We start from the raw sequence: 14,421 nt of genomic DNA, 5'->3' as shown, positions 1-14,421 counted from the left end.
CCCAAAGCTCATGACCACAGGTGAGGGTAGGAACGTGGATCGACCGGTAAATCGAGAGCTTCACCTTCTGACTCAGCTCTCTCTTCACCACGACAGACCGGTACAACGCCCGCATCACTGCAGATGCAGCACCAATCCGCCTATCGATCTCACGCTCCAGTTTTCCCTCACTCGTGCACAAGACCCCGAGATACTTAAACTCCTCCACTTGGGGCAGGACCTCATCCCTGACCCGGAGAAGGCTTTCAACCCTTTTCCGAATCAAGACCATGGTCTCAGATTTAGAGGAGCTGATTCTCATCCCAGCTGCTTCACACTCGGCTGCGAACCGCTCCAGCGAAAGCTGAAGATCACGTTCTGATGAAGCCAACAGGACCACATCATCCGCAAAAAGCAGAGACCTGATCCTCAGGCCACCAAAACGGATGCCCTCCACACCTTGGCTGCGCCTAGAAATCCTGTACATAAAGGTTATGAACAGAATCGGTGACTTGGTGGAGTCCAACTCTCACTGGGAACGAGCCCAACTTACTGCCGGCAATGCGGACCAAGCTCTGACACCGGTCATAGAGGGACCATATAGAACCTTTTGTCAATATTATAATATTTTGAGATACTGAATTTGGGATTTTCATTAGTCAATTATCATCATCAAATAATAGAAATAAGCATTTTAAATATATCAGCCTGTGCTTAATGAATGAATATAATATACAAGTTTGAGTTTTTTTGTTGTGTTTCTAATCCTAAATGTGTGGCTCTTTATGGAAATGTTTCCCAACCCTGGTCCTAAAGGGACACCGTTCTGTATGTTTACCATGTTGCCCTTTTAAACATTAACAGCCACACACCTGACTTAAATGAAAGAGTGATTAACAGGCATCTGCAGCACTTGATGTCGTCCTGAGGAGGCAATGTAAATCAGGTGTGCTGACGTAGAGACATGGATAACATGCAGGTCAGCGTGCCCTGAGGACTAGGGCGCTATGGGGAATATGTTTGCCCACATGGGGGCGCCATCTTCCTTTTTTGGATTGAATGTTGATCTTAGAATAAAAAATTTATTAGCCTTAAACCCAAATGTATTGTAAGTCTTCCACACAAATCTAAGTAACTTTATAGAACCAGAATATTAATCAAATCTTTACTTGAATTTTAGATTTGATAAATGACAGAGCAGCAACATTTTCTATTGACTTTATTTTTCACTCCAGCAGTCTTGCATTAGAAAGCTAAAAATAAATGGGAGGAAGAAGAGATTTGTGCTGCAGAGGAACATCTGATGACATCATTAAAAGACAGAAGGTTCCTCAGAAGGATGTTGTGTGTCTGGAGGCTGAGCCAGGTGCATTGAGAAACCGTAGCTGGAAACGCATAAAGGACTATGTCAGAAACAGGATTACAACACTGCAACGACAAAGTGGATCATTTAATTCAGCAAAATATTACAGATTACAAACAGGAAAATTTACAGCAGAGTTCTGGACTTAAAAGCAGCTACTGATTTATTTTTGTGTTCATTTGACAAATTAACTCATTCTACTGTCCTACGTTATTTTTCTGTTTTTTTTTTCGTCGTGGTTTTTGTGTTGTCATTGTGTAGCACTGTTTTCCAAGTTCTAGAAAGGATGTTCATTCCAGTTTCTGTACTATATTTTACTAATTTGATTTTATTAACACTGCTCAAATAATGTTTTAGTCAATGATTTTCAGTTTCAAACTTTATTTTACATTTATGTACCTTACTTTGTAAAATTGTACTTTTTGTAGCGTTGATGCTTTTATTGTGAAAATAACCGGAAAAGCCATGTTAGCTCAGAGAAGCTAACAAGGAGCTGATCACGGGTATGCTCTCTTTCTATTATCAATTGTCTAAGAAATAAACGTATGTAATGTGCTTAATGCTTGTTTTATATATTTTTGCATCTTTGTGTTAAAAAATCCTGAGATATTTCACGCTTTAGCGAGCTAACAGCTAAAGCTAGCGCAGCTAGCTAGCAAAATCACTCGACCCAATTCGGAGCGACGATTCCTTAAACCCAAACACGAGAAATGAATTGGCTACGTCTTGGTCATTTCTTTAAATTAATCTACATGTAATCAACTGTGGACAAAGTTAGGTATTTGTTTGGTTGTTTCCCAGTTTGTTTACACGTGGTAATTCCGCGCTTCCATGCAATTTTAAATTGTAAACATTTACCTTGATACAACAGATATCTAAGCTAAATGTGTCGTGCAACGTCCAGGAGGGATTTTTATAAAATCTATACTATTCTAACAAAGTCAAGAGCTTAATTATGAAACTTGTGCATCATAATGCTTGTTGGAGGTACACCTCTACCATGTAAGTAATTAAACTTAAAACTGTGCCTTAACTTATATTTATAATTTATTGAATTTATTGAAACGCACCCATACGCATGAGTTGATATTCTGAAAGTTTGAAGGTGAATGTTTAGAAAGTTGCTCTGAAGTCAGGGTACTTGACCACGTCCAAACGAATCTGTTTACAAATGCTTGTTTGTATCAGTAAAGCAAAACAAAATAATCAGAAAAAATAATCTGTTTAAAAATATCAATGTTTCAGCTAAAAACCTGCAGGTTGGCTTTAATATGATAGTCACTTTGGTTAAAAGCAACTTCAAGAGCTTAAAGAGCAAGTCACCCCTAAATCAACCTTTTTTTCTGATAAACTATAAATAAATGTGTGTCTTAATTGTGCTGCAGACACGTGTAGTCAATAGTTTTGCACTTTAGTGCATTTTGGTTACATTTTTTTCTGCCTAAAACTGTCAGTGTTGTGCCGTTGTCAGGTAAAAACTCTGCACTGCATTTGAATTTAAATCTGCCATCGCTATTGGCTAAGAGGTACCCTAGAACGTCAGCTGGTACCATATGATGTCACAATGTCATTGTGAGCCTGTGTGTGTGTGTGTGTGTGTGTGTGTGTGTGAATTTGTTAGCAGCTCCGCCCTCTCGGTCTGCTAGGCAACAGCATTTGTTGCATTTTTCAAACAGGAAGTGGGAGTGGAGTAATACTCTTAATAGGGGGTGACTTGCTCTTTAAAGGAACATATAATGTACAAACTGATGAAAAACAATTGAATAAAATTAGTGAAAAATAATGCAAAGCATAAAGAGGTTGTGCTTATTTTTAGTAAGTGTCTTGCTTTTACAAGACTAAATGAGTGTGTCCGAATCCACGGGAAGGATGCTTGTAAGAGTGCATTTTGAGGTCGATGACGTCACAGAGCAGCGACGAGTACTGTCCGAATTCCAAGAATACTCATTCTCGCGTCCTCAGACGCGTCCTCGCTCCGCCCACATTTCGAGGACGGGTCTGTTGTATCCTCACAGAACAAGGCTATCCCAGCATGCTTTGCGCGCCGGCTGTGGATTTTCAACAGGCAGAGAAAATGGGGAGAGCTACGAAGTTTTAAACGTAAGTTTGTTAAAAACTAGCCGTAGAAACCTAAAAAGCTTAAAGCGGTTCAGTTTATAGACATTTTTCGTTTGTATATTTGTTTTTTAAATTACATTTTAGGCAGAAATCAGCCAGAACGAGTTTGTTTCACAGGTCCCTGTTATTCCCGTGTGTGTGTGGGTGGGTGGGTGTATGTGTGTGTGTGTGTGTGTGTGTGTGTGTGGCGAATTAAACTTGTCATTTGTTTTAAGGACAACGGAGCAAAGAAGCATTTTTATTAAGCTTAGAGGTGAAGAGTGAAGCTGTTTACACACAACCACAGAAGTTCTTCTGTGAAAAGTAGTTTTACATTCGGTGATATACACAGCTGACACGTTATAATGAAGTAAAAAGTTTGTGTGAAGAATAAAAGTTTTATCTTCTCATGTGGATAAATGTAAAAATGTGTTTATTGCCTTTTTGTCACCTGTGGTCTGATTTTCTCTGTAGGGCTGCAGGTGTCCAGGGTCAGGAGAGGCTTTACCTGGTGGTCATCCTGGGAAAGAGGCCTTCTACTGTCATCATGTTAATGTTATTTAGCTGTTTGATATTTGAACACATTTATTAAAACAAATACTAACTGATAACTCTTTCTGGTCATTGATTTTATCACAAATTTTATTATTACAGATGTTTTTGAACATGTTACATGAACAGAAAATGAAAAGATGGTAAGTAGACAAGATTATTTATAATAGGTTACACTTATTTACAGATCAGAACCAGTATGGACCAGTTTTGTACGGTTAAAGCAGGATTAACCTGAGTGACTCTTCCTGGATCATTTATTTAAACTGAGTGAGCGGGAAGTCTTTAACAGTGCAGCTGGATCTGCTGCAGGAGGATCCAGACGTGGATGGAGGGCTGGAGCAGACCCGTGGCTGGACGGTTCTGGTCAGAGGAACATCATACAGGACGGTCTGCAGAGAGAGCTTTGGGACGCTTCCTCTCACTGTCCACTCCATCGTCCATCCACAGGGTCTGCTGGGCTGGCTCAGACGACGGCTGTTACATCTCTGTGAATGACTTGTCTGTTAACAGTAGTGGTGGTCTGCTGGTACCTCCTGCAGGACAGAGCACCGCTGACCTCCTCCACACACATCTTCCTCACACTCATCCTCCAGACCCACAACTTCACCAGCACAGAGGCAGATGTGCAGCACAGTGCATGCTGACCTGTAATAGATTAAAAAAGGTTTTTTTTTATAGAAAAATGTAAAACAAACATAGAACCTGCAGTACACTGGTTCTGTTCAGTTTAAATAAAAGCAGCAGGGAAATCTACAGAGAATTTACATTAAGACAGATCTAATCATTATTAAGCTTAAGTTGAATAAACAAATGCACATTGAAAACACTTCAATGCTGTTTTATTAAAAAGCCTGTTTTTTAAAACGTTTTACCCTCATTTGATGCAAAAGAAGTTCTAAGGTCCAATTTACATTAGAAAACATCCTGCTGCATTCAACATTTATAATGCATTTGGTTTATATTAATTACCTACATGATAATACTCTGTAGTAATGTGTTGTGTATGTTTAACAAGTTCATTCTGTAGCTTAAAACATAAATGAAACCATCTAAAGTTAGCATGTAAGTCCTGAAAGCTTCTAGAATAAACAAAGTTACTTTACCTGAAAACGGTTGTGAACAAACGCTGCTGCTGGACGTGAAGCTGCTCTAGCTCCTTAATATTCCTGCTCCATTTTCGCTAGCTTTAGCATTTTTCCTTTGCGTGTAGCTGCCGCCACGGCTGTGACGGGACCTACGGGCCACCGTAGAGGTGAAGGCGAGATCTTAGCGGTCTGCCAGACCGGCGAGGACCCGTACTCGTAAGCATCCTGCCTCTGGATTCGGACACACCCGCTGTCTAATCTGAAGTATAACAACATTTATGGCAACTCAAGATGTTTGTATTTTCAAAAGTTAGGGTAAGTCAAATTAATATTGAGAGATAAATTAAAATGTGTAAAATGGCTTTTGTTTTGTTAGGACATGTAAACAAGAACAAACAGATTTAAGTGGACAAGTCATGGACAACTCTGCAGCAAATAACAATCCCTCAGCCTGTCAGACCTGGATGGACCAGAATGGCTGGCCCACATCTTCATCACAAGGACTGGTCAACAACCCGCTCACCAGCTCTCAGCATCTCCGCCTGCATTCGCTGTGTGATCAGACATTGTTTTACACCCAGCAGCAGGCGTCTGGTCAGAGCTGCATGTCTTCAGTAGAGAACAGTCAGAACGCTGCTCACCTGGACACAATACCATCAAACTCCCTCTTTTATAGCACCCCTAATCCTAGCGCTCCTCACCTGATGTCCTTTGCTCAGCAAGTCCCTCACACATCGAAGTGCGTAGCAACGTGCCAAGGAAAACCTATGTCCCCGCCATCGTCTCGTCAGCCAAACAATGGAGTTAAGCACTCGATATCCCAGAATCCACCACCTCTGTCAGCTAACAGCTCTTATGAAACGTTTCACATCCCGTTGTTCGTTCAGGGTTCAGCAAACAGACTTCCTGATCAGTCCAGCACGTCTTATGACTCATCCACATCCCAGAAGCAGGCTCGGTGGATGCCCTCATCACAGAGTAAAGGTAGAGCGTATGTTAATAGTTTAAAAAAAGATTTTAAAGTCTAAATTTAGTTTTTTACCTCGTCTTTTTCATTTTAGGAGCTGCAGTTCCATCTGCCTCATACTCAGATGAGCTTGTCAATAAACAGCAGGAGAAAGATGTGCCTTCAGTGGTGAGATTATTAACAGTAAACATCAAATGTCACTTTTGTCACCTGGAGGTTGGCAGTTAATTTAACATTTACCGTATTTTCCGGACTATAAGTCACTTTTATTCATAGTCTGGCTGGTCCTGCGTCTTATATACCAAAGTGACTTATATACCAAATTATGTGTACTGTGCTGCTGCGGGCTGGATCCGACCCAGGAATGAGCTCTCCCTGCCCGCTGGGAGGGTTTGAAGCACGGCCATCCTCTGCTGGAGACCGTGGCTCGCAGCTGCGCCCTGATGGTTTATTCTGTTATTGTTACCGGTACTTGTCTTGCAATGTGAAACGCTTGGTCTCAGGTTTTTTAAGAAAAATAATAAAATTTCCCCCAAAAGGCGACTTATAGTCCAGTGCGACTTCTATTATGGGCGACGGTGGCACAGGAGTTAAGTGCTCGCCCCGTAATCAGAAGGTTGCAGGTTCGAGGCCCGCTCAGTTTGTCGCTGTCGTTGTGTCCTTGGACAAGACACTTAACCCACGTTGCCTGCTGGTGGTGGTCGGATGAACCGGTGGCGCCTTTGCTCGGCAGCCTCGCCTCTGTCAGTGCGCCCCAGGGCAGCTGTGGCTACAATGTAGCTCATCCCCACCAGTGTGTGTGAATGGGTGAATGACTGATTGTGTTGTAAAGCGCCTTGGGGGGTTCCAGGACTCTAGAAGGCGCTATATCAAATACAGGCCATTTACCACAATATGTTTTTTTTTTCTTCTTCATTGTACATTTTATGGCTGGTGCGACCTACAGTGGGGCAAAAAAGTATTTAGTCAGCCACCGATTGTGCAAGTTCTCCCACTTAAAATGATGACAGAGGTCAGTAATTTACCTCATAGGTACACTTCAACTGTGAGAGACAGAATGTGAAAAAAAATCCATGAATTCACATGGCAGGATTTTTAAAGAATTTATTTGTAAATCAGGGTGGAAAATAAGTATTTGGTCAATAACAAAAAATCAACTCAATACTTTGTAACATAACCTTTTTTTTGCAATAACAGAGGTCAAACGATTACTATAGGTCTTTACCAGGTTTGCACACACAGTAGCTGGTATTTTGGCCCATTCCTCCATGCAGATCTTCTCGAGAGCAGTGATGTTTTGGGGCTGTCGCCGAGCAACACGGACTTTCAACTCCCTCCACAGATTTTCTATGGGGTTGAGGTCTGGAGACTGGCTAGGCCACTCCAGGACTTTCAAATGCTTCCTACGGAGCCACTCCTTTGTTGCCCGGGCGGTGTGTTTGGGATCATTGTCGTGTTGGAAGACCCAGCCACGTTTCATCTTCAAAGCTCTCACTGATGGAAGGAGGTTTTGGCTCAGAATCTCACCATACATGGCCCCATTCATTCTGTCCTGAACACGGATCAGTCGTCCTGTCCCCTTAGCAGAAATACAGCCCCAAAGCATGACGTTCCCACCCCCATGCTTCACAGTAGGTATGGTGTTCTTGGGACGCAACTCAGTATTCTTCTTCCTTCAAACACGAGTTGAGTTTATACCAAAAAGATCTACTTTGGTTTCATCTGACCACATGACTTTCTCCCAATCCTCTGCTGTATCATCCATGTGCTCTCTGGCAAAAATCAGACGGGCCTGGACATGCACTGGCTTCAGCAGCGGAACACGTCTGGCACTGCAGGATTTGATTCCCTGCCGTTGTAGTGTGTTACTGATGGTGACCTTTGTTACTGTGGTCCCAGCTCTCTGCAGTTCATTCACCAGGTCCCCCTATGTGGTTCTGGGATTCTTGCTCACCGTTCTCATGATCATTTTGACCCCACGGGATGAGATTGTGCGTGGAGCCCCAGATCGAGGGAGATTATCAGTGGTCTTGTATGTCTTCCATTTTCTGATAATTGCTCCCACAGTTGATTTTTTCACACCAAGCTGCTTGCCTATTGTAGATTCACTCTTCCCAGTCTGGTGCAGGTCTACAATTCTTTTCCCAGTGTCCTTCGAAAGCTCTCTGGTCTTGGCCATAGTGGAGTTTGGAGTCTGACTGTTTGAGGCTGTGGACAGGTGTCTTTTATACAGATAATGAGTTCAAACAGGTGCCATTAATACAGGTAACGAGTGGAGGACAGAAAAGCTTCTTAAAGAAGACATTACAGGTCTGTGAGAGCCAGAGATTTTCCTTGTTTGAAGTGACCAAATACTTATTTTCCACCCTGATTTACAAATAAATTCTTTAAAAATCCTGCCATGTGAATTCATGGATTTTTTTTTTTTCACATTCTGTCTCTCACAGTTGAAGTGTACCTATGACGAAAATTACTGACCTCTGTCATCATTTTAAGTGGGAGAACTTGCACAATCGGTGGCTGACTAAATACTTTTTTGCCCCACTGTATACTCCGGAAAATACGGTACATGATGTGAAAAATTCAGGTGAAAGTAGCAAACTTTGGAGCATCCCAGAAAATGTTAACCTGGGTATTTCAGAGTAATGCTTCAGGTTTGTTTGATTTCAGGCTGATATCGAAAAGCGTCGTTCAACAATTTTAAAACAGCGTGCACAGCTGCTCCAACAACTGGAGAACGTAGATGTACTAGTAAGTGTTCAGTTTTTTATTTTATTTTATTTTTTTGTCTATTAAAACATTTCTATAAGAGTAATCTCACACATCTTCTGCCTGTTGATTTTAATCTTTTCCCCATGTAGCTGGAATCTCTGCCTCCAAGTAACAGCAGTGACAAGCAGCTGTCACACAAAACTGTTCAGGTAAGTCATTTATGGTGTAGTTTGTGCTGTAATACGTAGGCAACAGTGATGCACATAAGGTGTTTTACAAAGACAACATTCTTAAAGGGGCATTATGGAAGAGTGACAGCCAAAACATGTATAGAAATAATAAATGTCTTCTTCATACGTTCTCCTGCAATGACCTGGTCCTGTAGAATGAGCCCTGGCATTTTTACTGTGATTGCCTGTTTTTCTGTAAAATCACAGAAAAAGAGAGATGCTCGGGTCGAGCAGGCTGCTTCATGCGCGTTCACGCTCAGGCATCGCCCGTAGCATTTGCTATCCGTAGCTTTAGCAGCAGAGAGAGAGGCAGTGCCACTTTGTCGCTGTTCCTAACGCCTAGTGACAAAGCTAGCTACATTTCTGAGGACCCTTAGCTACTTTCTGTAGAACTTTCTTCTAGATATTTCCTGCTAATTAGCAACAAAATAGCCATTTTCACTCCGAACCGTTCTTTGAACGTTGTTTCAGCTGTCATCAAGGATATAAATGTTACAGATACAAAGGATGTCGCTGGTGCTTTAGCTCACTTAGTAAGATGTCGGACTCTCATGCGGAAGACCTGGGTTTGATTCTGGGTGTGAACATAGTTTATTTAAGAGATTTTTTTTTACATTAATGGTATATTTTTTTACAGTAAGATGCCCAAATTTTTATTTGAGACTCGCCGAACGGCATTGAATTCACAGATAAAAAAGATGTGGGTTCAACTTTCATTTTGAAACAATTTTTCAAGCAAGGGAAGGGAATGATCTGAGCATGCAGGAGGACTGACACATCATAAACCTTTGTCGGCTGTGCTGGAGAGAAAGGTACAGAACCAAATTATTTAATTAATTAGCTGCGTGTTCTCTTGTCCTCTGTCCTCCGGACCACACACACACACACATACACACACACACACACACACACACACACACACACACACACACACACACACACACGCGGGACTGTCTCAGCTGTTATTTTCATTAAGGAGTGTGCACGTACAGCATGTGCGCCTCGTGCACGAGCCTACTATTAAAGCTGCCGTTCCGCTTTTGACCTGAGGGGGCAATCACGAGCTTAAAATTTCAAAAGTCCGTAAAGTCCCTTTAATTATGGCTGCGTTTTTTTGTTTTTTAGGACTTAGGCTGTTGAAACTCAAAACTTAATCCACGAATTTCCTATATACTTTTGAGTAATGTTTATTTTTGTATTTCAGTCTCAACATTCAGCAAATCGTTCGCCGTCTTTGTCCTGTGACCAACAGGATAGCCTGTCCGACAAGCAAAAAGAGCCAGTGTCACCAGCCGAATCAGTGGTGGGTATTTTTTGTTATTCATCATGCTTATCAGTCCACTTTCATGATGAATAAACAAGTTAGTGTTAGAATAGGCAAGAAATAACACCTGGATTATAATTTTCTTTTTCACATTTCAGGATCAGCAAGTAGAAAAAAGTTGTAGCGAATCAGAGGATGAGAATGAATCTAATTATAAATCTACAAGTGATGGAAATGTTTCAGACTGTGTGTCTGAGGACACCACTGACTCGGAGGATTACCCTGCAGAGGACACAGCCTGCAAAAAAGAGGCTGGGGAAGAGGAAAGCACCACTCAAACAAATACACAGAAGCCCTCAGAAACTGTGGTTGTGCCAATATCACACCAGAAAGGAAAGCGCATTTTTGACAAAAAGAAATACTGTTTATTCTGTTCAAAGCCTGTGCTCAAAATGTCAAGACATCTTACAGTGATCCACAGTGACAGAGCTGAAGTTGCTGTTGCGTTCCAGCATCCGGTGCACTCAAAAGAAAGGACACAAATATGGAAAAAACTAATAAAGGCGGGAAACTTTGCTCACAACAAGTATGTTTTACAAACAGGAAAAGGACAGCTTGCTGTACAAGCAAGACCCACAAAGCCACAAAAAGCAACAGATTACGTTCACTGTGTTTATTGCTTTGGAAACTTTGCTAAGAAAAACGTATGGAGGCACCTGAAAACGTGCAGTGAAAAACCAGAGAAAGCAAACGAAACAAAGGATAAAAGGCCACGATTGGTTACACAGTGCGCAATTCTGACTAAAAACTGTGAAAACCTGAGTGAGGGTTTTAAAAACGTCCTATGTGAGATGCAATATGACGACGTGACCGAAGCTGTCATAAAAGATCAGATTCTCTTGCAGTTTGGAGAGCAGATGTTTAGTGAGTACAGTGACGATGTAAAGAATCATCAGTACATAAGACAAAACCTTCGACTGGTAGCAAGACTTCTGCTGGAGGCTCAAAAATCGACTCCTATGCGGACTCTGGAGGATTTCTTTCAGCCCTCTAACTTTAAAAATGTGGTGTCTGCCGTGAAATCTGTGGCAGGGTATGACCCCGAAACGAAAACCTTCACCACGCCCTCACTGGCCTTTAAGGTTGGTTACAACCTACAAAAGATCTGCAGTGTTGTTGAGCGCACTGCAGTGAAATATGGTGATACCAAAGCAGAGGAGGCTTGCAAAATCTTTCAATCTTTGTATCAAAAGAAATGGAATAAACACATTTCTTCACGTGCTTTTAGAAATCTCAAGGAAACCAAAAAGAAAAACAAAGATGATGCACCGTTTGTTGAAGATGTGAAACGCCTTCATGACCACTTGGAGAAGGTTCATCGTGATGCTGAGGAGAAACTCAAAGAGAACGTTTGTAGTGAGAACTACCTTGCTCTGGCCAAGGTGGTACTGGCTCAGATCCTTGTTTTCAACAAGAGGAAAGCTAGAGAGGTCACCTCTATTTCACTAACGGCTTTCAGGTCTCGGAAAAAGTCTGATTTACTTGATGACATGGACGTATCCGTCTCAGATTTGGAGAAAACCCTGTGTGGATTCTTTAGCAGGGTTGACATCAAAGGAAACTGTGGGAGAATGCTCCCTGTTTTACTAAAGCCTTCGTTTGAGTCAGCAATCGAACTTCTGATCAGCGTTCGAGAAGAATGTGGAGTTCCTAAGGACAACCCGTTTGTGTTCGGTATACCATCTCCCTTTCCCTCCTCCACCCTGAAAAGGTGGGTCTGCACACAAATATTTGTTAAAGAATGTGGAGCTGAAAAGCCAGCAGCTCTCACGTTACCCAAGCTTCGGCAGCATTTTGCAACGATGATGTCAAAAGTTTACCTGAGTGATGATGAGTTCAGACAGATCTTTGGCCCTAAACGTCAGACCCAAGCAGTGCATGGCGACGCTGGAGTGGAGTGTGATGGTAACGACTCTTCTAGTTTCACTGTTTAATGTGTAGACCAATAGTGATCAAATGCCAAGGTTCAAAGCACAGTTAGCTTGGTAATAGCGTTATTTATGTCTGATGTAGTTGGAGAAAATTCAGAAACATTTTTCTAGTTTTTGTGCCCGTGCACATCCACGGATTATGCGATGTGACGTGGCGTTGTAAAAGGTGTGATTGGTTGCCCAAGTCCTTTTCATCAGGACTGTGCTAACAGAGCTGGGGCTGAAACTTGCAAGGAACACAGCAGCAATGACATGTACATTTAGGAAGCCAGTCGAGATGATGGTGTTTAAAAAGAGTGTTGTTTTTGAGGAATTATATAATTGAATGTCCATCGGTTGATTGATGTAGTTATCGAACTCTGTTCTGAAGAATCTTTGTGTACACTACATTGTCTATGATGCTTATTGGGGTAGGCTGGGTCAACTGCGCTGGACTCGGACAAACACATACACACACTCTCACACTGGGCTGTACTCACTGAGGTACTGCGTTTCTTCTGCGCAGCAGGGTCATTTTCGGAACCAGATGGTACACAGAACCGAAACAACCGCTCAGAAAACCGCTGCAGCACAGCAAATGTTTTAAAAAGGTAATCTAGGGAAGTTCTAAATTGCATATGGCCACTTATGCCTTAGATTTTCTTGCTTTATACCTCGAGCATTGGCGCTAAACTAAAGTTTGCTTAACAATTGAGTTTCCAGATCCTAGCAGTTACCGGAGCGCGTCCTTTCAAAATAGTCTCAAATTAAGCTTTGGCGCTAACGACAGTTCTTTCTTAACATTCATTTCAATGTCTCGCTATGGGATACGCCCCTCCGCGGATTCCTCAGAAGCACTTATCTCAATACGCCAATCCTGATTGGCCAGTGACTGTGATGTACGCGTCACCTTCTACTATAAGTAGCAAGCGTCCCAACGCACGCACCTTTCAATCACCTCTTCTCGCTTCGGTGGTAGCTTATCTCTCAGGTAAGTTAGCTCAACTGTTCACAGACGGAGCCAGCTAATATTCTCTCTCCGTCGCCGAACGTTAACTTACTGTCCTTCTGTCCTGATCTTCACCATAGGCTCGGGGCACAGCGAGCAGTTTCACACTTCATTGCATCTGTTCGTTCTCTGGCTAACACACCAGTTAGTCCACATGGAAGCCGCTCCTCCCACCAGAGTAGTTGACGGCGCAGGAGCTCGCCTCTGTACCTGCGGGAACAAAATCTCGAGCGAAGACCCGCACAAGGTCTGCTCGGGCTGCCTCGGCCAGAAACACACCAAGCTAGCATTGGAAGTCCCCGGGTCATGTGAGAGCTGTGCTTGCTTCACCCTGAAGAGTCTTCGCCGGCGGATTGCGCGCCAAGCTAGCCTGTCGGGGAAGGACCCATGCCTGCCGGCCCCTGGGCCACCGCCTGGGGACGCCGACGAACATGCCCTCCCGGAGCCGGAACTGTGTGCCGAACATAGCTGGGACTCACAGCTCGAACTGGCCGTTCCGAGCCACCCCGTCGAGGACGTGTTGGAGTTGGATTACGGAGACGACGAGGACACCTCGGAACTCCTCATTTCAGAGGAGGACGAGGATGACGACATTTTTCTCCCCCTCAGGCCTCCACGCCTAGCTTTCCGTCCTCTCCCGGGGTTTCTCCGGCCGCCCACCTGGACATGGAGTCAGTCTGCCGATGCGTTGCGACCAGGCTCAACATCCCTTGGCTCACCGTGGTCACTGAAGCTGTCAGATCCCACTACGAGGGAAAGAAGCTGCCTCAGGCCACAAGGGCGGCAAAGCCTCTCCTGCCCTCCTTCCCGGAGCTCCTCGAATAAGTGAGATCATCTTGGGACAAACGCCCTTTCAGCTCCAGATCTCCTGTCCAAGGAGCCTCCTCACTGGATTTCGAGGGTAAGGATAAGGCTGGCATGCTTCTCATGCCGCCGATGGAACTGCTGGTTGCAGCCCACCTGCACCCATGGCTTTCGACAACTCGGCTGACTTTTCCTCAGGCAGCTGCCCGAGCCCAGCCTCAGTTCCAGATCCCAAAGCGCCTGAAGTCTCAAGCAGTCCAAACAGCTTCTTTGGGCTCAAAGCCTCAACCAGTTTGGCCTCAGAGGTCCGGCAACCAAGCCGCTCCGCCAACGGGACAACCCACCCGACCCAGCGGTCAGCAGGTGAGAAAGAAGAAAAGAGCATC

General features: G+C 43.4%; 1 protein-coding gene across 1 annotated transcript in view; it reads left to right on the top strand.

The window, feature by feature from the left end:
- The first annotated feature begins 1,760 nt into the window (after positions 1-1,760).
- The window catches only part of LOC129152239 (uncharacterized), a 21,213-nt gene continuing 8,552 nt past the window's right edge, over positions 1,761-14,421 (top strand). The window contains exons 1-7 of the mRNA XM_054730300.2: positions 1,761-1,845; positions 5,456-6,063; positions 6,141-6,214; positions 8,717-8,797; positions 8,908-8,967; positions 10,193-10,291; positions 10,411-12,217. Coding sequence (XP_054586275.2) covers positions 5,496-6,063; positions 6,141-6,214; positions 8,717-8,797; positions 8,908-8,967; positions 10,193-10,291; positions 10,411-12,217 — 2,689 coding nt within the window. The 5' untranslated portion in view covers positions 1,761-1,845; positions 5,456-5,495. The remainder of the gene's footprint in view (positions 1,846-5,455; positions 6,064-6,140; positions 6,215-8,716; positions 8,798-8,907; positions 8,968-10,192; positions 10,292-10,410; positions 12,218-14,421) is intronic.

This window comes from Nothobranchius furzeri, chromosome 10 (genome assembly GCF_043380555.1).
Source record: "Nothobranchius furzeri strain GRZ-AD chromosome 10, NfurGRZ-RIMD1, whole genome shotgun sequence".
Taxonomy (NCBI): Eukaryota; Metazoa; Chordata; class Actinopteri; order Cyprinodontiformes; family Nothobranchiidae; genus Nothobranchius; species Nothobranchius furzeri.
Note: the sequence above shows the minus strand (reverse complement) of the source record. Positions and strands in the feature narration are given on the sequence as shown.